The sequence below is a fragment of the Peromyscus eremicus genome, chromosome 2 (genome assembly GCF_949786415.1).
Source record: "Peromyscus eremicus chromosome 2, PerEre_H2_v1, whole genome shotgun sequence".
In the NCBI taxonomy this organism is placed as follows: Eukaryota; Metazoa; Chordata; class Mammalia; order Rodentia; family Cricetidae; genus Peromyscus; species Peromyscus eremicus.
The window spans coordinates 63,861,035-63,883,775 of record NC_081417.1 but is presented as its reverse complement, the minus strand read 5'-3'; the positions used below and the strand labels follow the sequence as shown (position 1 = coordinate 63,883,775).

At 43.2% G+C, this 22,741-nt stretch overlaps 1 protein-coding gene across 1 annotated transcript in view; it reads right to left on the bottom strand.

The window, feature by feature from the left end:
• The window catches only part of Reck (reversion inducing cysteine rich protein with kazal motifs), a 75,030-nt gene extending 52,732 nt beyond the window's left edge, over positions 1 to 22,298 (bottom strand). Inside the window, exons 1-4 of the mRNA XM_059254236.1 lie at positions 22,163 to 22,298; positions 5,121 to 5,179; positions 1,782 to 1,856; positions 687 to 723 (exon numbers count right to left, since the gene is read on the bottom strand). Coding sequence (XP_059110219.1) covers positions 687 to 723; positions 1,782 to 1,856; positions 5,121 to 5,179; positions 22,163 to 22,262 — 271 coding nt within the window. The 5' untranslated portion in view covers positions 22,263 to 22,298. The remainder of the gene's footprint in view (positions 1 to 686; positions 724 to 1,781; positions 1,857 to 5,120; positions 5,180 to 22,162) is intronic.
• Positions 22,299 to 22,741: the final 443 nt, after the last annotated feature.

Sequence of the window (22,741 nt, the reverse complement as noted above, 5' to 3'; positions counted from 1 at the left end):
TTGTACTTCAGATGTTACATGAATGCTGAGACCTAGGCCACGATGTCGATTAATCACAAACAGCAAATTCCCTTCCTAGGGCCTGCTAGTTAACAACTTACCTGTCCCGTGTGGAGAGAGGAGGGGGAGTTCTGCATATCAGAACCACCATGGTCCTTACAGCAAAGCAGAGGGAGCAGGGGAGAGAGCTACGGTCTAACGCCAAGGTGATATTATAAGGAGGTGGTAGCTGATAGGATCGCCTGCTACGGAAACTCAGAGCACAAATGTTGTGGACTATTATTTAACTATGTAAAGATGTGTTACATTTGCTTCTGCTACAGACTATTACGGTAACTGTGTAAAGGTGTGCTACATTTGTTTATGTTGCACTTGTTTATGATGTAAGGATGTGTTACATTTGCTTTTGCTGCGTTAATTTAATTATGAAAAGATGTGTTACTGTTTCACTTTGCCTATAAGGCAGAAGCAGAGACCTACCCCAACAAGACAAAAAGGAGAGTACCAACTTCTGAAAAGTTATCCTCTGAACACACAGGTGCCATGGTGTGTATGTGTCCATGTATACATGTATGTGCACACACACACTCATACAATGCAATAATAAAAAGTCATTTTAAAAATCCTATATACAAATCAGATTGAGGACTATGATACAGATTTTACGTTAAAATAAGTTTACTTACCTGGCAAAGATGAATTCATACAACTCCAAATTTCAACCTGAAATTGTAATCACCAAAATGCTTTTATACAAACAACTATACATAATAATTTCTACAGAAATACACACAGTTAATTGGATTATGGCTGGGACCATATAGTCAATGTCCTATGGCTAAATCCATATTTTAAAAAAATAATAAAAGCTAGGCCAGTGTGATGGTTCCGTGGGTAAGGGGTGATGTTGCTAATCCATGGGACCCTCAGACTCTCATGGTAGTAGGAGTGAACCACCTACACACACTATACCCTGATCTCAATGCACTTGCCATGGTGTACACATGTGTGCATGCATACACACATACAAAATATACAAATGAGAACTACTGCACATGCTTTTCTCGTTTTTCCATTGAAAAGCACTGGGAATGAGCCAGGTTACTCGGGTTATTTACTGAAGTTACCGTTTCCAAGCACACAGAAAGTGTCTTCTGAGCAACTTAAGGAAATGAAGTCAGAACGGCTTGACCTTTGGCTCCTTCTCCTCCACACAGCAGAGGCCACTATATCTAAAGAAGTTCTCTCACATAAGCTTGAGCTTTCTTGGCCTGGCCCACACACATTCCAAACAATGAAAACAGCCCAAATCCTGGAGACACGTCAGACTTCCTGATTCAGACTTCAAGCAGTGTATCAATAACAGTGTGCCAGAAAATGGAGAGTTAGGAATAAGCAACATATTTCCCTATCTCAAACTCAACTTTCCAAAATCCAAAAAACCCCATACAACTTAATTATAGATTTCATAAAATTAGTCAAATCATTGATAAAATTCTAAATTCTAGATGAAGTACTATAGTGAAATTTAAATACTGGAATACATTTATATTTCAGATTATTTGTATACCTAGGCCCTAAAATAGAAAATAGAAGGTGAAAGACACTGATCTATTTATCAGTTTGTAGGAAGATTTGTAGCTGGAGAATTTTTCTCCAATTTTAGGTTTAAACTTTTATTCTGATCACACATTCCACACTTGAGAAGTTTGAAAAATCTAAAAGTAACTGAGCAGATGACTCCATGTATACTAAAGCTGTCACAGTGATATAAGACTTACCATGGCTTCTGGACAGTAATCTGGGGCTCTCTGCAACAGATGCTTCAGTCGGGATTCACTTTTTGAGGAGAAAATCTATTTGACAAGAAAAAAAAAAAAAAAAAAAGAAGCCAAAGACTTTTGAGATTTTTTTTTTTTTTTTTTTTTTTTTTTTAAGAAAGAAGGGGTAAAAAGTATCGTCCTCTAGATCTACCAGTTTCCTAGAATGCTTCTGTTTTCTATAAGGACCCTTTGGAGGGCTCCAAAGCAAGCTGAAGTAAGATCTGTTTTACACACTCGGTCTCACTATATAGCCCAGGCTGGTTTGAATTCAGGATCCTCCTGCCTCAGCCTCCAGAGTGCTAGCATTACATGCCCATTTCTTATAAGATTATTTGGTTAATTTGTGAAATAATCAGGAAAAGTCCAATTGCACCAAGTTGAGAATCTTTTCTATTACCCCAAAGTGGAGAAAAACAAGCTAAATAATACTTAGTATTGTCTCTGTAACCAGCAACTATAATTAAAAAGTAACAGGAATTAGAGTCTTACTGTTTTGCAGTATCTAGTGAGTTAATGCTTTTAGGCAACTATCAACAGAGACTACTAAACATCACAGAAAGGGACAGCTAGATTTACTATCGTTCATGGGGGAGACATGCCAAACAAACCAACCAAAAAATCTTCCAGTCTGATCAAGCGTCTGGCTTTATTTCATAAGGCACATGCAAATCAAATGTGGCTATTCAATTTAAAAGTGTATCAAGCAAAATTAAATAAAAATAGCAGAGTATGGGGACACATACCCGTAATTCCAGCACTTGGACTAGACTAGGCTACACTGACAGCCGCTGTCATACACACACACCAAGGGAAAATTACACTGGATATGGTAGTACACGTCTGGAACCCCAGCCCTGAGATGTCAAAGGAGGAGGCCATTCCTGGTGCATAATGAGTCTGAGCCAAAAATTAAATGATAAAGACTTGAGTTCCAGGCTCCTTAGTCACAGTTCAGGTATGTGAGGGCTAATCTCAGTTCTCAACCTGACTACATCTGGGAGTGACTACAATCCAAGTACCCGGGAATAGTATAGTTGTTGGTATCATCATCATCATCATCATCATCATCATCATTTATGTGTGTTTTTTTGTTGTTGTTGTTTGTTTTTTGTTTTGTTTTTGTTTTTGTTTTTGTTTTTTGAGACAGGGTTTCTCTGTGTAGTTTTGCGCCTTTCCTGGAACTCACCCTGTAGTCCAGGCTGGCCTTGAACACACAAAAATCCACCTGCCTCTGCCTCCAGAGTGCTGGGATTAAAGGCATGTGCCACCACTGCCCGGCTATGTGTGATATTTTAGGCATAGTCTACAACTGAGTTATATCCTCTGCCCAGTTATTGCTTTTTTTCTAAAGTCCTTATAATTTATAAATTAAGTTGAAAAATCATGTAACAAATAATATGACAATTAGGATTTGCTCCAATATAAATTTGCTTTAATAGACTAGGGAAGAGGAATAGGAAGACTAGAGAGAATTATAAATGAAACATAATAAACCATAACTAATAATGTTGAAGCTTAATAAGGAACTGATTACACTTTTCTATCTTTATATATATACTTGAAACATTCCATTATAAAAGGACAAAAGGAAGAGTAAGAGGGAAAAACACAGGCAAAGGAGGACAATAAGGAAAGACAAGGAGTGGATGACCAATCTTAGCAGTACACTGGGAAGAAACACAGAGAAGGCTATACTTTTAAACAATCTCCTGGGGACTGGAGAGATGGCTCAGCAGTTAAGAGCACGGGCTGCTCTTCCAGAGGACCTGGATTCAGTTCCCACACCCACATGGCAGTTCACAATCATCTGGAACTCACGTTCCAGGGGATCCAACACCCTCTTCTGGTCTCTGAGGAACTGGGCATGCAAGTGGTAAACAGACATACATATAGGCAAAACCCTCAAATGTAAAGTAAACATAAAAATAATTTTCAAAATCATCCCCTTGTTTCTCTTCTATATTCCTTAAAGATGGTAAAGGCAAACACAAAATAAATAAAAAAAAGCCCAGGCAGCCCAAACAGGCTAAACAGTGATGAGACCGTGGACTGAGATCATATAGCTCTGAGACCAGACAGCCTGGTTGGCATGGTATCAGGGTTGCATTTTGGTGGCTAAGTATGGACTGCATAATGCATGATGCTGAGTGCTCAGTCTCTGTTCCTCCAATCACTGGTGTGGAAACTTTAGCAAGTTACTTAACTCTTTTCTATCTCAATTTCTTTACCTATAAAATGAAGATGATATTGCCTCCAGTGTATTACAGAAAAAATTGAATAATGACTGAGATCATTACTCTCAAGTTCTAGAGAACGTCTAAGGCTACACAACAGCCCTAAGATGACTGAAAGGGAGCTAGGACTTTATGGAGAGGTATTGCTTTAGTAGAACTTGCATAAAAAAGGCTCAACCAGGAAAAAAACTATAATTTTTTTGAAGAGCAAAACAATGAATCCATAGTATCCAACATGTCTACCAACTATTAACACCTTACATTTGCTTTAACTATCTCAAATATATATATTGGTATTATCAGCATCTTGATTATTTTAGGATTCATTATAGACAGTGAGATTGTTTGTTCCTATATCCTAGCATGGGCTTGGGACACAGCTCAGTTGGTAGAGGGCTTGCCCAGCATGCTCAAAACCCGTGTTCTAGTTCTAGCACCACATAAAGTAGGTGTGGTGGTGTACAAGAGTAATCCCAAGCCTGGGATACATGAGACACTGTCAGTAAAAAATCCCCAAACAAAAACCAAACCAAACAAAAAATACCCCAATTCAATCTCAGCATGTTATCTCTTTAAAATAAGGGCTCTGTCATACCTAACCATAATACAATGACCACGTTCAGGATAACAATACTGACAGAATACTATCAGTTCATGTCCAGGCCATAATCAAATGTCACCAACTCATCTCACTAATTTTTGTTACAAAATGTCTTTTTTATTCCAGGGTCATTCACTGCATTTGGCTGCCAAGTCTCTTTAGTTAATTTTATCTAGAGTCATCCTTTAGCCTTGCTTTGCTTTGTAACAGTGGAATTTTTAAGATAATTGATATGTCTGAAGAGTACATGCTATTGTTTCAAGAGTCAGCCCTCCATCTGGGTTGGCCTGATTTTTTCTTATGATTCAGGTTATGATACTACGATCCTTTTCAGTGCTTCTTGTCAGTTGACACATCATTTGTGATGTAAACTGTGTGTGAGTTGTTGTATAACAGACTTTTCCTAAAATAAACTGAATAAATGACTTAACTGATTTTGTTCACAACTATTATCAAGCTTACCTGTTCACATACATCACGGCACATTTGGTTACCCTTTGCATGATTACAACATACAGCACCTAGGGAAATAGGAAACATGATGTCTCACTGTTAAACTGTCACAGGATTACACAACGTGATTGTTCAATAGATTGTTCTTTTGTTTTCTGTTTTGAGACAGGTCCTCCTGATATATAACACAAGCTGGCGTCCAAACTCCTCATCCTCCTGATTCAGTTTCCAAAATGTTGATTTAGAGGCTGTACCTAAGGCATGTACTATCACATCTGGCTGTCATTACACATTTTAACTGGATCTTTTTTTTTTTTTTTTTCCCGAGACAGGGTTTCTCTGTGTAGTTTTGGTGCCTGTCCTGGATCTCATTTTGTAGACCAGGCTGGCTTCGAACTCACAGAGATCCGCCTGCCTCTGCCTCCAGAGTGCTGGGATTAAAGGTATGTGCCACCACCACCGCCCTGTAACTGGATCTTCAATGTGCATCTAGTACAACTGAGATGGTAGGTGTGGAGACATGGTCCTTGCTCTAGAGAAACTAATAGGAAAGACTATCACATAATAAAAGTAGTTACTCTATGTTGTGTACTTTCTATATATTTTCTACTAAGCTTGTTTATATATTATATTTTTCAGTCATTAAGATTACTCAATGGACAATATTTTATTAACTATAACACAAAGCTAAATTGGTTTTAAAATAGTAAATTCTGTTTAGGACTTGTTGAATTTGAGGTTCTTACAGGATATTCTGATGGAAACTGGTGAAGTCCAGAGTCAAAGTTTGGAGTAGGGCTAAAAGCCCAGCCTAAAGATCCAAATGCGCCAAGTCATGAGTATAAAGGGAGATGGTGCTGTCCAGGGAGAAATTCTACTGAAAAGTCAATACAGCAGCAGATCTAAATGAACAGCAACAACTGAGATACAGGAAGGAACAGGAAATGGCTGAAATAGAGCAGGAGAGAGGTCATCCACTAAGTGACACACAGGACAAGGAATGTCAGGTGCCCGCAGAGATAGAAGACAGAAAGAAAGCGGAAAAAAACGAATTTGCTTAGAAAGCCAGCTGCTGGCTGGGTGTGGTGGGCCATATCTGTGATCCTATTTGGGATGAAAAAGCAGGAAGGCCAGCCTGGGCTACATGAGACCCTGTCTCAGAAAAAACAAAATAAAAGTAAAGTGAAAAGCCACCCACTACACATCTCAGCTAATTTCTTTTCATTTACTCACTTGCTTATTTACTTTGTATGGGTGAGGTGGAGGAGAGTAGTCAACACATGGGAAGAGAGCGAAGAGAAAGACCTGTCAACAGAGGTTCCTTGAGAAAGCCACTTGGAGTTGAATATTCTACAGCCTGATTAGGACTTCCCGACTGTGGTAAACCCAGTTATCTTGGGCTATCTTTAGTCTCCCTTAACAGCCACTTCTCACTCACCTATGTACCAGACATGATATCCTTTTGACTATCACATCAAATCTCTGGAACGCATTAATTTAGCAGATCACTAACCAGCTTTAACTCACCCCAAATTAAGAGTGTAATCAAATAGCATCTGAAACCTAGACTAGAAACACTCCCCTCAACTTTGCTACAACCCACTTACCTAATGTCCCCACCAACGTATCTAGTACCTATAAAAACTGCTGATTTATTACTTTCTTCTGCTGTCTGACTACAGGAGTCCTTCCACAGTGGACTGTGTCATCTGGGTAACCAGAACCCAAGTTCCTGGGCCATGGTCGCTCATATTTAGCTCAAAATAAACTATTCCTTAAATACCTTTGGAGCAGGAACATGTTCTGTTTTCCAGAGCAGTGACCAAGAAACCAAGTAAAATGTTTCAAATGCTGCTGTCACATAAGGTGGAATTCCCATTGATCACACTATTTAGGATTCTAAAAGATACTGTTATCAGTGTGGACCAATAAAGGCAAAGCCTAGCTCAAGAAGTTACACACATCCTTTCCCCAGGATTAGGTTGTCTAATGAAGAATCTGGGTGGCTTTTGTTTTAGCTCTTGAGAGGGAAGACGCCAGATCCTTGGAATTTCCTCAACAGTAGGAGTGCCTTTGCTATGATGTGAAGTAATCCAACTGAATGCTTCAGGATGGGGACTAGCCAGGCCTGGAAGACTAGCCTGTGACAGGAGAATTAGGGATCTGAGTCCTTTACCAACTTGACGTCTTAATCATTGGTGGTGGCGGGGGAGAGCCAAGATTGAATTCAACGATTTGACCAATAATTCAGTTAATCCTACACAATGAACCCAGATAAAGTTTCTGACACAGAAGCTCAGTGAAGCTTCCCTGGCTGGTGACCACATTAATGTGCTGAGGAGATTTTATATATGTAAATGTACATTGATTCTGCTGGGTCTGGTGGCACATGCCTTTAATCCCAATAGGGGCATACAGATCTCTGAATACACAGTTAGCCTGGTCTACATGGCAAGCTCCAGGCCAGCCAGGGCTATACAGTGAGACCATTTCAACACTAAACTACACACACACACACACACACACACACACACACACACAGAGACAGAGAGAGAGAGAGAGAGAGAGAGAGAGAGAGAGAGAGAGAGAGAGAGAGAGAGAGAGATTGAGATTGACTGATCCCCTGAGAAGAAGGGCAGAGCTGGCCCCGAGTCTTATTTGGCTGGTCCTCCTGGTTCACACTTTATACAAGACAGCTGTCATACACCCAGTGTGCATCCCACCTCAGAGCTACTCCCTAAGTGTAATTTTAAGTACACTGCTTCCCTGAGCTCTGAGTTGTTCTTGGGAGCTACTGACCCTGGGCATGAGGACATTAGATCTACACCCAAACCAAAGTATGTGAGGGGGCTGGCTAGATGGCTCAGTGGTTAAGAGTGCTTGCTACTCTTCTCTACTAGAGGACAGGAGTTCAATTCTTAGGACTATATTAGGTGGCTGAAAACTACCTATAATTCTAACTCCAGGGATCCAACACCCTCATCCAGCCTCTACAGGCACCTACAGAACCGTGGCACAAACTCATAAAAAAGACAATAAGTCTTTTTTTTTCAAGTGAGTTACTCTGGTGAGACAGGAGCTGACTTTCCCTCAGGCAGCAAGGACAGGGTTCAGAGTGGACCAAGAGCCAGTTGTACAGCACATGACCCCCTTCCCTGAGTAAGTAACTCTGGTTGGGTGTGGGACACCCTAATGGCACAGTCCCCATGTCCTCAAAAATGATCAATTCCAACAGAAAATACCTCAATCTCCACCCAGTCCCCACCATAGAATCCATGGAAGACCACTGGGCAGGGCAGCAAGGCAGCACTCTTCCGGCAGGGCCCTTCCCACTCCCGGAAGAAGTTCTTTTTTATGGTTCTTTAATAGATCTGTTTGCTCCCATTAATCCTTGTCAGTGTTTCTTATTCTTGGGCACAAGACACCACACTCAAAAAGCACTGGCTCAGGGGACTTTGGTGACTGACTGTCCAATGTCCTCAGTTTCCCAGTTAAGGTCACCATGAACCAAGAAAGGCTCCGCTGTACTCAAAGGCCCTGGAGTAAGGCTGGCCTATGTAGTGAGCAGTCTGGTTAGGGCCGTTCACTTTAGCCTGCAGGTCTGTGCAGACTCTGGGTGCTTATGGCAGAACTGGACTGTAGCATACCCAACTGGAGGTCAAGCAGAACACAGTGAGGTGAGGTGGTTGATGGGGGATGTGGGCTCAAGAGGGGGAACTGTGCTTAAAGACAGGGCCACAGCAGTAAACAAAGAGTTGTGTTCTTCAGCTTCAGGGAAATTCCAGTCCTGTGGCAATGTAACTAGAGTTTTAGGGACAAAACACTCAGGTTCTGTTGGCCGCCTATCTTAACACACCAATTAAAGAGCTGAGTAACAGTAAAAGCAGAGAGCTAATACATTCTTGAAGGAGAAACAAACAAAAGGGGCCAATGACCCCAAGTTTGTCTTTAGGGGACTGATAGGAACTTTCATTTTCAACAGAGAAGGAATTAAGCAGTGGGCAAGAGGCTTCTATAATTAAGCAGCCCTGGTTAAGGTGTGGTCTGGCTGACAGTTGTCTCGTTTTCTCTTCCCAAAGAGGATCATAAGAACTTTCAGAGCCATCACAAGCTCCAGGGGACCAATCTGGTTCCTACAGGGCCATTACTTCTGCTGCAGGGGGCAGAGGAAAAGTGGTCTGTCCTGAAAGGTTTGGCTGTTTCTACAGGTTTAGGACAATGGCTTATCTCTGTGACTTCAGCCTTGAAGGGAGACAGGTACTCCTTGAGAGAGTAACATGCCTAGGGTCAAACAGAAGGCTGATCCAAAGTAAAGAGACAAAATGATGCAGGAGGTACCAGACTTGGTCTTGCTTTTAGGTCACCTGTGGGTCAGTGACCAGCTCAATGCCTTTCTTTTAGGAAAAGCAATTTCTAAATGCCTGTTGTAGCAGGATAAAATCTAGCCAAGGAAAGGATTTAAAGACAGTGCTAAATGAAGAGGGAAGGGGACAGCATCTACCTTCTATGTGACACATGGGTATAATAGGATTAAGATGTGCTGTGTTGTGGGCCTGAGCTTAAATTGTCAAGGTTGGAACTGGCCCCTGTAAGAATTCAGAAAGGAGGCAAATGAAAACATGGTTTGTGTTTGTTTGTTTGTTTTGGTTTTTGGTTTTCTGAGACAGGGCTTCTCTGTGTAACTCTGGCTGTCCTGGAACTAGCTCTATAGACCAGGCTGGCCTCAAACTCACAGAGATCCACCTGCTTCTGCCTCTTGAGTGCTGGGATTAAAAGGTGTGCACCCACCACTGCCCAGTCCAGCTGTAGACATGGGTTTTTAAATTGTGTTCACACAGGCTGCTTCTTCTTCTTCTTCTTCTTCTTCTTCTTCTTCTTCTTCTTCTTCTTCTTCTTCTTCGTTGTTGTTTTTTGAGACAGGGTTTCTCTGTGTAGCTTTGGAGCTTGTCCTGGAACTCACTCTGTAGACCAGGCTGGCCTTGAACTCACAGAGATCCACGTGCCTCTGCCTCCTGAGTGCTGCAATTAGGGATTAAAGGTGTGCACCACCACCGCCTGGCTCAGGCTTCTTTTTTAAGCTCACATTTTAGACAACTACATCTGGTACAATGGCTTAAATATATGTAAACCTAGATATGTGTGCACATATAGTAATATATACAACATAATCTTCCATTCAAATAAAATCTATAATTCTTGTACATAAATGAGATAAAACTGGTTTTTAAATTGAAAATAGGACTAGTATTGGAGGAGAAAAGAATGAATAAACAGGGCTGGAGAGATGGCTCAGAGGTTAAGAGCATAGACTGTTCTTTCAGAGGTCCTGAGTTCAATTCCCAGCAACCATATGTCAGATCACACCCATCTATAATGAGATCTGACGTTCTCTTCTGGCCTGCATGCAAACATGCAGACAGAACATTGTATACATAATAAATAAATAAATCTTTAAAAAAAGGATGAATAAACAAGTGAATAAAAAAGGAAATCTTAGATCTCACTTAAAAGGCTGCTAAGCTCAGCACTGGAAACGGTCTCTGCACAAGCAGAGGCAGGGCCTGTGGTGGTACTGGACAATCAGTCTTCATGAAAGCCTGCTGTGGGGCCAGCTTTCTCCTGGCGACTCTCTGTGAAAGCTGTGAGTCCTCAGTGTCTGACTTAGAGATTCTCAAGCACAGCCTGGTGTATGATGCGGCCCTGTAATCCCAGCCCTCGGGAGGCTGGCACAGAGGGGACAGAAGGGAGTTAAGGCCAGCCTGGGTTACAGAGGGAGATTGAGGGGGAAAATGTCAATCTAAAATGGAGAGAAAAGTCTAAATACACACACACACACACACACACACACACACACACACACACACACACACACCCCTCTATGTTTTAGAAGGAAAAAAGCGTCTTGATTACAAGGGTGAAGAGGGCCTTGTATTAATCAGTTTTCCTTTCTCAGCCCTCTAACTTCAGGGAAGGCCCAACATTCCTGAGATCCCCTCACAGCAAGTCGTCCCCCCACATCTCCAAAGGCTCTGTCTGCAGGCCCCTGGAAGGGGAAGGCCCTTGCCTGACCTAATGTGCTCTTCTGAAGTGCTATAGAAGCCGCCACTTCCTACTACCCTCTAACACAAAGGTCATCTGAGAGCAGAAAATCCAGCTGATTTTGAGCAAAGATAACTCAGGGTAACATATGGTCCCAATAAACACGGACTTAACGAAAAGAAAACAATCAGGCAGACAGGAGTCTGATTGGGGCCGAGGAATTTTTGAAAAAAAGTTCCTTGAAGCAAAGGCCTATTTAAAACAGTCATAAAATGTACTCTAATTAAAAGTGATAGCAACTGGAGGTTTTATTTAAAATAGAAATACAGAAACCCCCCCTCATTTTACATTTAATAGTGAAAGCCAAATTTATTGTGGAGTGACTTCCAAATGAGAAGCTTCCAGAAAGAAACTGCACCTTTAACTGACCCTTCTGCAATGCTGACTAACAGTTCAGGTCAGTGACGGAGGACAGGTTGGAATATTGCAGGTCCAGAGCCTAACTACAATTTATCTTGGGCTATCTTTAGCCCCTAAACACCCTGTGACTTTTTGGAATGTATTAACAAAATCCTAGTTTTCACCAACCAAGAGGCTAAGAACGTCACAATATAGCATCTGAGGCCTCCAGAAGTTACTGCTTTGCTTCAACCCAACTGCTTAACGTTCCCGCCAATGTCTTTGCAAGGGCCTTGATTTATGACTTTCTTTGTTCTGTTACTATACAAACTTCACCAAATTGTTACAGCATTGGAAAATGGAATTTGGGGTAACCTAACTCTATGTTCCTGGGCCATGGCCACTTATATGTGGCTTCAGAATAAACTATCACTTATCCTTTTTGAGGTGACAGTTGTGTTTTTGTGTTGGCACAAAGCTAAAATTAAAAAAAAAATATACACAAAAAGAAGCCACAAAATTTGGAAAATAAAGATGAAAAGAAAATGAGTTCTACTCCAACTGTCCCCCACAATCTCTGCTGACATTCTGGCATATTCCTTCTAGCTTTTCCAAAAGCTTTTTCTGGCACTTCAGACAAAATGGATGAGAGGGCAGCCTGAGTCCTGCAGTAATAACCCTTCCCTCTCACCAAGCATTCCTCTCTAATGGTACACTTCCGTCCCGGGAAGGACGGCCACCTCCAACAGGCCTGGGAGCCCGGCCCATCACCCTGCCCCCGCTGATTGTGAACGGGGCACTTACTGTATTAGAACACAGTTTTCTTCCTTTTAAACAAAAAAAAACTTGTTATAATATTTAGCACTACATCCTTTTTAAGAAATAAATGCACACCCATACTCAGTTGATATACCTTCACTAAGAATATGAAAAATCCAAATGCAATTCAAGTAGTAATTAAAGGTCTTTATCTTTTCTAGAATAACTAAAATGGATCAACTGGGTCATCACTCAGCTATAACTGGGGTGGTGGAGGAGTGGGGACAAAAATTCAGTGCTTACTGTTCTCTACAACCAAGTCCTTCCAGAAAGCTTCTGTTTTATAATTGGACTCTAATCCGCCTGTTTGTTTGCCTAATGTGTTGTCGTTTAAAACTCTGCTCATCTGCTCATTGTCATAAAGTGGAACTGGACAAGGATAGAAACGTCCAAAACAAAACCTGATATTGACATGAGAGTAAAAAGCATAGGTTTTATCCTCATTAAAGAGATACAGATGTCATCTTGCAGTTTTAGTCTCAGACTCTGATTATAAAATTAATGAAAACCAAAAGGGAACTGCTAAAGGCCATGCTTGCTGGTTTTAAGAAGGAATTGGTGTAGCCTGGGAATATTTGAGCAGAATGATCCAGTAATCTGAAACACCACGGCCTGGCTGCTGCTGGAAACCGCATGCAAACTTCAGAAGCAGGCGAGCACAGGCACATGCTCTAGCTACACTCGGAAAATGCAATTGCTCAGGCCAGCTAGCATTTAAGGAAGCAAATACACACCGTAACCTAGAAATAAAGACCCCTAGAATTACAGGCTTTTGGAAGTTAAAAGGGATTTTTCCACAGCAGCCTCCCAAAAGCTATAATTCAATTTTGTCATTGCAAAGCCATTCCTGTGTTCTGTGCTGAAGAAAATAGGTCCTCTGGGCTGGAGAGATGGCTCGGTGGTTAAGAGCATTGGCTGCTCTTCTAGAGGACCCGAGTTCAATTCCCAGCACCCACATGGCAGCTCACAACTGTCTGTAACTCCAGTTCCAGGGGACTGAAGCCCTTATACAGACATACATATAGGCAAAACACCAATGCACATAAAATAAAAATAAATCATTAAAAATTTAAAAAAAAAGAAAATAGGTCCTCTAATAAGTACATGCTAAAAAACTATTAAAACAGAACATATATATTCATATCCCAGGAAAAAAATCTGGGCTAATACTGAAATTATAAATAAAAAGATAAATTCTAAAAAATAGAATCTTATTTTTAGTATATGAAATCTTTTAAATAAAGTTTGACTTTTAAGACAACTTAGAAGCCGGGCGGTGGTGGCACACGCCTTTAATCCCAGCACTCGGGAGGCAGAGGCAGGCGGATCTATGTGAGTTCAAGGCCGGCCTGGGCTACAGAATGAGTTCCAGGAAAGGCGCAAAGCTACACAGAGAAACCCTGTCTCAGAAAAAAAAAAAAAAATCACTTAAAAAGTGATGACCACTAAAAATATGTAAATGACAACGATAACTTTAACTTATAAATACAGTCATGCAAACTGTCACACTTAGTTGACAACATAAACTGGGCACTGTGCTGCAGGCCTTTTATGTTCACACCTAGGAGGCTCAGGCAGGAGGCTCACTATGAGATGGAGACAAGCCTGGACTACAGTGCAAGACTGTCTAAAAAGACCATTTAAAAGCCCCTTTAGTCTCCCCAAAACAAAGACATAAAGATATGCATGCATATGCATTTCTTTCTTTCTTTCTTTATTTATTTTTTAAATTATTATTATTTTTTAATTTTTTAATTTTTATTTTGCAATACAATTCAGTTCTACATATCAGCCACGGATTCCCTTGTTCTCCCCCCTCCCGCCCTCCTCACCTTCCCCCCAGCCCACTCCCCATTCCCACCTCCTCCAGGGCAAAGCCTTCCCCGAGGACTGAGATCAACCTGGTAGACTCAGTCCAGGTAGGTCCAGTCCCTTCCTCCCAGGCCAAGCCAAGCGACCCTGCATAGGCCCCAGGTTTCAAACAGCCGACTCATGCAATGAGCACAGGACCCGGTCCCACTGCCTAGATGCCTCCCAAACAGATCAAGCCAATCAACTGTCTCACCCATTCAGAGGGCCTGATCCAGTTGGGGACCTCTCAGCCATTGGTTCATAGTTCATGTGTTTCCATTTGTTTGGCTATCTGTCCCTGTGCTTTATCCAACCTTGGTCTCAACAATTCTTGCTCATATAAACCCTCCTCATTCTCGCTAATTGGACTCCCAGGGAGGCTACCTGGAAAACAGGACCCCAAGAAAGACACGGGGATCGCCCAATGACAGAGAAATGGAATGAGATCTACATGAACAGCCTGGACATGAGTGGGGGTAGTGAAGGGCGAGGGTCGAGGGAAAGAGAGCTTGGGGGAGCGGGAGATCCCAGCTGGATCAACAACAGAGAGGGAGAACAAGGAATAGGAGACCATGGTAAATGAAGACCACATGAGAATATGCATTTATTTCTATATTTTATCAGCCAAGGAAGAGCCAAAAGTAAAGGCTAACTCATACACCCAGCACACTCAGTACTGCTAACATCTTGTCACACTGCTCCTCTCTACACATACATATAACCAGACACAGTTGGTTTCTTTCTGAATTACAGATTACCCCACCATTGTCAAGACTGCAATGTCCTCAGTTGGTTCTACCATCAATACGACATCCATATTAATTTTTCCCTGTTTTTAGAGACATGGTGATGTCACTTTTTTTTTTTTTTTTTTGGTTTTTCGAGACAGGGTTTCTCTGTGTAGCTTTGCGCCTTTCCTGGGACTCACTTGGTAGCCCAGGCTGGCCTCGAACTCACAGAGATCCGCCTGGCTCTGCCTCCCGAGTGCTAGGATTAAAGGCGTGCGCCACCACCGCCCGGCAAAGATTTATTTATTTATTATGTATACAGCATGTATGACTGCAGGCCAGGAGAGGGCACCAGACCTCATTACAGATGGTTGTGAGCCACCATGTGGTTGCTGGGAATTGAACTCAGGACCTCTGGAAGAGCAGTCAGTGCTCTTAACCTCTGAGCCATCTCTCCAGCCCCGGTGATGTCACTCTTAATCAGTCGCCTATCTTCTGCTGGTTGGACTCTAAAATTTCCAGATCTTTTTCTAGTTTTCCCTTCCTTAAACCTTAATCATTTTAGTGAGGAAAATGTACATTTACTGGATCCCACCTGGACCTACACACACTAAGCCTTTCTTGTCTAATGCGGCTGTTGATTTTCGGGTTAATCAAAGTGGCAGGAGTGGAGCCTTCCGCCCTGGGCTCTTCTCCAGTCCTTTCACAGGGCTTCTTTTGGTATCAGAGACTGACTGTAAGCCTCTGGTATACTGCTCGGTTAAAAGTTAACACAGCTCTGTTACATTATGCTTTTACACTTGATTTATTTAATGTGGATGGGTGTTTTGTCAGCATTTATGTCTGTGTACCTTGCTTGTGCAGTGACCATGGAGCTCAGAAAAAGGCGTCAGATCCCCTGGGACTGGAGTTAAGATGGTTGTGAGCAGCTACATGGGAATTAGGAACGGAAGAGCAGCCAGTACCCTTAACTGTTGAACCATCTCTCCAGCCTTTTTGTTAACCATGCTCCCGTAAAGGTTTATTTTTATTTCTTATTTATGTGTGTACATGTCTTTGTGTGTATGTTATATGTAGGTGGGTGCTTACAGAGTCAAGAAGTGGGTGTCAGATCTCCTGGAGCTGGAGTTACAGGAGGTTTTGAGCTACCTGATGTGGGTACTGAGAATAGAATTCAGGCCCTCTGCAAGAGCTGTAAATGCCCTTAACCACTGAGCCATTCCTCCGGGCCCATAGAATCCCCCCTGCCTTTTTTAAGAATCTTTTTTTTCTCAAAGATTTATTTTAGGTATATGAGTGCTCTGTTGACTTTATGCCAGAAGAGGGCATCAGATCCCATGATAGAAGGATGTGAGCTACCATGTGGGTGCTGGGAATTGAACTCAGGACCTCTGGAAGAGCAGCCAGTGTTCTGGACCTCTGAGCCATCTCTCAGCCCCAGAATTCCCTTTTAACAATAAAAGAAGTACAGGACATTTTCTCCCACTTCATCATCTCAGTACCACATTATGGTGATACACTCACAATTCAGTAAACAGCTTGATACTAGTTTTCAGTAGTCTTGGGTAATTCCCTTCCTCATTCTCCTGGGCTCCCGACATAAACAAGGATCTAATGGTATGAAATTTAGTTCCCAATGACATATTTCTTGGTTAGAATGTCTCTCTCAATATTATATGTACATATATATATTTAAAATTTTGTTGACACAGGGTCACATATAGCCCATGCTAACCTCCAACTCATATAGAAAAGAATGACTTTTATACTCCTGGTCTTCCTGCCTTCATCTTCCAAGTGCTAGTATTCAAGTGTGTGCTATCACATATGGCTTTAAAAAGAAAATCATTTATATGTGTGTGCACACATGTGGGTGCACATGTTGGTAGAGGTCAGAGACTGATGTCTGAGGGCCTTCTCAGTCACTCTCCTTTTCTTTGAGACAGAGTCTTTCACTGAGCCTGGACCTTGCCAGTGAGTTCCAGGGATCCACTTCCTCTACCCACACCCAAGCCCCAGTGCTGGGATTACAGACGTTTTATGTGAGTGCTAGGGAGCTGAAGTCAGGTGCTTATGCGTACATGACAGGCACTTCACTGACTGAGCTACCTACCTCTAGTTGTCTGTTGTGTGCCACCCCTACCCACTTGCTTTGAAGACATGTTCCTCCCACAAAGAACCAGCATGGCCTGGATGCTCAGGTGGGTTTCAAATCTGCAATTCTCCCACCCTGCCCACTGAGTGTTGGAATTACAAGCATATACTACAATGCCTGAATCTTGGCAATGTTGGTGTTATCTCTAAGCTTTGCAGCATTTACCATCTCATGTGCTACATGCTTGGTGAAAACAGTTTTTCTTTCTTTTTTTTTTAATTAGTCAAATAGTCTATGTCTCTTTATTAGTTTTTTTTTTAATTTTATAATTTAATTTAATTTTACATATCGGCCACGGATTCCCTTGTTCTCCCCCCTCCTACCCCCCCCCCAGTTTTTCTTTATATATATTCTTTAGACTTGAAATTTAAACCGATAAGTGCTAATTAAATCATGTATTAGCAATGTAGACATCCTGCAATTCTTGGGGATTTATGTGTTTCGTTTTAAGACAGGGCCTCATTAGGTGGCCCAGACTGGTCTCAAAATTGAAACCCCTCTGCCCCTCCTACCTCCTTAGTTCTGGTATTACCAGTATGTGCCACTATGCTTAGATTTCTGGTGATGTTAAAAGTCTGAATTTCCCGCTAAACTGTAAGCCGCACAAAAGTAGAGAACACTTCTATTTTTCCACACCACGTTGTAACTTGGGCTGCGGTTTCCAGCACTATTAGCAGCTTAACAAATACTTGGGCCAGTCAGTTACTCCTAATATGTCTTACACATATACAAAGACGGAACTTTTCTCTTTTCCCTGCTCTGGCCCCTAACCCTCTCCAGTGCTGGGGACTGAACTCAGGCTTTGTCTATTCTCGATGCTCTGCCACTGAGCTACATCCTTAGCCCCCTAAGTGAAACTTTTGACTCTGTTCCTGCCTCACCTGCCAATTTTCCTCAATACTGCTGTCTCCCATCTTTCCTACCTTAGAAAGGGGCATCACTTTTACCAAGTCATTCAATATAAAAACAAGCAAAAGCAAACCAAACCAATGAGTACCCATAATTTTTCCTTCCATCACTCCCACATCAATCCATCAACAATATATCTTGACTTCCTTCTACTTCCACAAATACTTACAAATCACCAGTATCTTGTTTGAAATATCGGGGTTCTATTGGTCTGGTTGTGTTGTGTTTGTTTTTGAGAAAGGGTCTCCTTATGTAGCCCTGACTGTCCTGGAACTCACTGTGTAGACCAGGCTGGCCTCGAACTCACAGAGCTTCACCTGCCTCTGCCTCCCTAGAGCTGAGATTAAAAGTGTGGGCCACCCATATCTGGTGTCTGTTTGAAACACTGTAGCAGATTTCTAGTTACCCTTTTACTCTTTTGTATATAATGACTGCTTTGTTTTATTTTATTTTATTTCAGGTTTCAGCAAGAGTGATCTGAAATATAAATCAATGGGGCTGGAGAGATGGCTCAGTGGATAAAATATAAATCAAGCCATATCTCCCTTATGTAAAACTCTTGATTTCTATTTGCACACAGAATAAAATCAGATGGTTCCAGCAAAGCTAGGCACCATCTAGCCCTCGCCTCCACTCTGGCTCACTATGTTTCAACTTCAGAGGCTTTCCGGTCCTTCTGTCTTACCGTTCTGTTCTTCTTGAACCCCACCCCCCCTTTCACACGGATAGTACCTTCACTGCCTTCCATCTTCTCTCTCCACTTCACCTTCTGCAAGAGGCTGTTCTTGTCACCTCTACAGAAAGAAACACTCTCCCTTACAGTTCTGATACCATGAGATCTAGTGTCTTCAGACCAGACTTATGCCCAGAAATCAGTTTATCCATATATTACCGAGTTCTCCTCCCACAGAACGTAAGTTGAAGGCATCAGCTCTGTGCCTACCACAGGGCCTGACATCCAGTAACCACCCAGCATTTCCTAAATAAACAATCTTCAGTTCAATCCATCATGCCCTTTTAAAAAGTCACATTTATAATAAATAAATCTGTCTCCTTGACCTCTTCTCACTTTCTTCTACGACAGTGACAAGTGGGAATAATGAAAGACTGCTTAAGTCCATGGATTCAAGAGAGTGGTGTCAATGGTATACCAGGAGAAACTGTAGGATCTGGTCTGTCACTAGACGAACTCCAATAGTATACCAGGATGAATTGTCACATCTGGTCTGTCACTAGCCCTGACTCTTTCTACATTATGGGCCAAGATAGTCAGTGGGAAGAAAATCTGTTTTTTATTACTTCCTCCAGATGGGCGTTTCCTTTTTCTAACTTAAAATTCATGACATTCTTTTTCTGGATTCTAGGCTATTACATAATCCCTCAAATGTCAACTCCTTGAAACTTGGCCCTTAATGTTACCCATCTCTCTCTCTTTTGTATTCTTACAAAACATCTTAAATAGAAACAGAGCCACTAAGGTACCATAAGACACAGTCCCCAAGCCTGCAGCATGGACTCTTATCCCATCCTCCAATGAGATAATCACTGAGCAAGCTGCAGCACTCGGCTACCTTCACCCCCAAGAAGAGAACAGTCAGGGCAGATACTGCAGAAGGGGTCAGTGACCTGGAAAGCTTTGTACCAGAGGAGACAATCTTGGATAATGAGAGGGGAAATGAGACCGTATGAACAGGACTACAAACCAGGCCTTCACTGAAACACAATTTAATAATTGTGTTCTCAATTTCTGCTTCAGACCTCTACAAATCCACAGTGGAAGCTTTTGTCCATTATATTATCCAATGCCCTTCACATAAGAAACCCGCACTATATGCTTCCCAGAATTTAGTGCAAGGAACGAGTCTCAATTTACGATCAAACTTGGGATTACTCTTTTTTATCGAACAATGCAAACTATATGAAGTCACACATGTCTTGATGGGAGGGTTACTGGCAATAACTAGCCCAGTGTGTCCTGAAGTGTTATAAAGTTAAATAGCACGCATTTTTTCTTTCCACAGCGGTTTGAGATATAAATCACATCTTGTGAAGTTCACCCTTTTAAAGTGTATTAATTCAGTTATTTTCAGCATATTCAGTTATATAATTTCTATCATCCCAAAGAAACTCACATCCAGCTGCTGTTCTCTAACTCCTCAGCAAATACATGTCTTTGTTAAAGGACCCCTTGGACGGACACCCCCCCTCACCCCCCCGCCCCCTCCCCACCCCCCCACCCCACCCCCGGACAGAGTTTCTCTGTGTAGTTTTGCTGTGTCTGTCCTGGATCTCGCTTTGTAGACCAGCTGGCCTGGAACTCACAGAGACCCCCCTGGCTCTGCCTCCCGAGTGCTGGCCACCAGGGCCCGGCTCCTCCGACCTTTCATTGTGAACTTTTAAGATGGGCTACAATGTAGTGTGTTTCATTCACATTCACACATTGTTTCTTCCTTTCTTTCTCCTTTCTTTTCTTTTCTTTTCTTTTCTTTTTTTTTTTTTTTTGTCTCTCTGGCTTTTCATTTTTTGTTTATTTTTTATTATTTGAGACAGGGTATCACTCTGTGACCCAGGGCAATATTCCTGCCTTAGCCTTCCAGGAATTACAGTGTAAAGTACTACACCTGGCTTGTCCAAATACAGCTAAGAGCTAACACTCTGGTGTTTGCTATGCTAAATGAATACCTCAGTTAATCCTCACAGCAAAAATTAGGAAGGTTCTCAACCTTCCTAATGTTGCAACAGTTTCCCATGTTGTGTTGTGGTGACCCTCAACCATAAAATTATTTCATTGCTATTTCATAACTGTAATTGTGCTACCGTTATGAATCGTAATGTAAATATCTGTGTTTTCCGATGGGCTTCGTTGACCCCTGTAAGAGTGTCGTCGTGTCCCACAGGTTTGAGAATCGCCAATCTAGAAGGCACCATATATAAAGATGTGAATATTAAAATTAAAAAAAGATTAAGGCAAAGTAACTTGCTTAAGTTTTCCTGAAGGCCCTACTCTACAATAGTGGGAGATAAGAAAGGTCAACCAGTATTCCACAGATCTTTGTGCTAACTAGAATACAGACAGGTAAGGTGAATTAGTCAGGAATTCATATTATTCTTTCTTTCCTTTTCTATTGGTTTCCTTATTAGTGTATAGCTAAATATAAACTAGAACTCAACTAACTAATCCTGACAAAATCCCTCCTTTCTTCAAATGCCTGCCTTAAAAAAAAAATCTTGATTTTAATATTACAGAGTTTCTTAAAAACCTTGTTGAGACTGAGTCTGTTTTTCCCTAGGTGCCTCATCCTGTAGGCAACACACTCCTCCATTACCTCCGTCATACAAACCCCAGTCATCTTCTGATGGCTAGTATAGGTAGACACTTGGTCTTTCTCACCTCCTAGGTGAATGTCACCCCTCCCGCACCTCTCCTCCGAATATGCTGGCCTGAACTGGAACTACTTGGAGCTCCTGTCTTATGCCACCTCTCAGCCTGAGGTCTCCCGGGAAGCACAAGTTAGCGTCAAGTCCAAAAGCCGAGCAAGTGCGGGACAATCCTAAGCGGTCAAGCTTCCTTTCCATCTCGGAGGTAACTGATCCAAGAAAGTCCAAGAACACATATCTCCTCCAGCTGGCCGGGAGGCCCCGGGGTGATTTAGCGGTTTGTAGTCACGCCCGTCCCACCAGCCCGGGATCGGACGGACAGTGCACCCACACTTGTAAACTTACCGCCACTCGGGCCGAGTCAGTCAAATCAAGTGACAACATCTGGCTGGGCAGCGGTAAGAAGGCTGCACCTACGAATCCCGTCCGCCCGGCGGGACTATCCGGAGGCCAGGCGCCTCCCGGCTTTCTGACAGGGACCCCCGCCAGGCACCAGGGTCGGGCAGGGCAGGGGGCCCCTGTCTGGGAGGTGTCAGAGCAAGGCCTCGAACCCAAGTCACCACCCCTCGGGTTCGGAAGATCTTCAGCGTGGAGAAGGCGAGCGAGGGGAGCGGGGTCCGGGTTCCGTCCCCGCACGGCGCTCCAGACCCGCGAGGGTCCACCCCGCCCGCGGGTCTGGGGGCGCTCGCACCCCGCCCCCGGCCCCGCGCCATCTTGGAGCGCGGAGGCGCTGGCTCGGGACCGCCCCGACCGTGGCTCCCGGGGCTACTCACCCGCGCTGCCCGGGGCCAGGCCCCCCGTCACCTCCGCGACCCCCGTCGCGGCCAGAAGCAGCAGCAGCGCGCTTCGCGGGGAGGCCCGGACGCTCGCCATGTCCGGGCCGGGCGGGTCCGAAGCCGCGGGATGCTCGGACCCAGCCTGGCCGCCGCAGCCGCTGGCACCAAACCCCGCCCCCAGCCCCTTGGGCCTCTGGTGATTGGCTGCGGCGCCCCGAAGCCCCGCCCTGGCCGCTCAGAGTTTCCAAAACCTCCCGGGGGGCGGCAGCGCGCCCTGGACCCTGGCTCTTTGTTATGGGCCAGCTGTGTGTCGCCTTCGGCCTCGGGCTCCCGGGCAGCATTCTCCAAACGGGAAGTCAGAGGCTGGAGACCCCTTTGGAGCGCCTCTGCGGTATGCCGGAGTAATAGGGGGCCCCGCGACTGAGAGGCGACCAAGTCCGTCTGAAATCCAAAGGCTAAGTCAATCCTGAACCGCAGGGGGTGAACCGGCTACCTGCGTCCTCCTGAATACTCAAGATCCTGTCCAAGTGCTGCTTCCACCTAAAGAAGGCGTGTCGTCTGGCCTCCCCTCAAGGT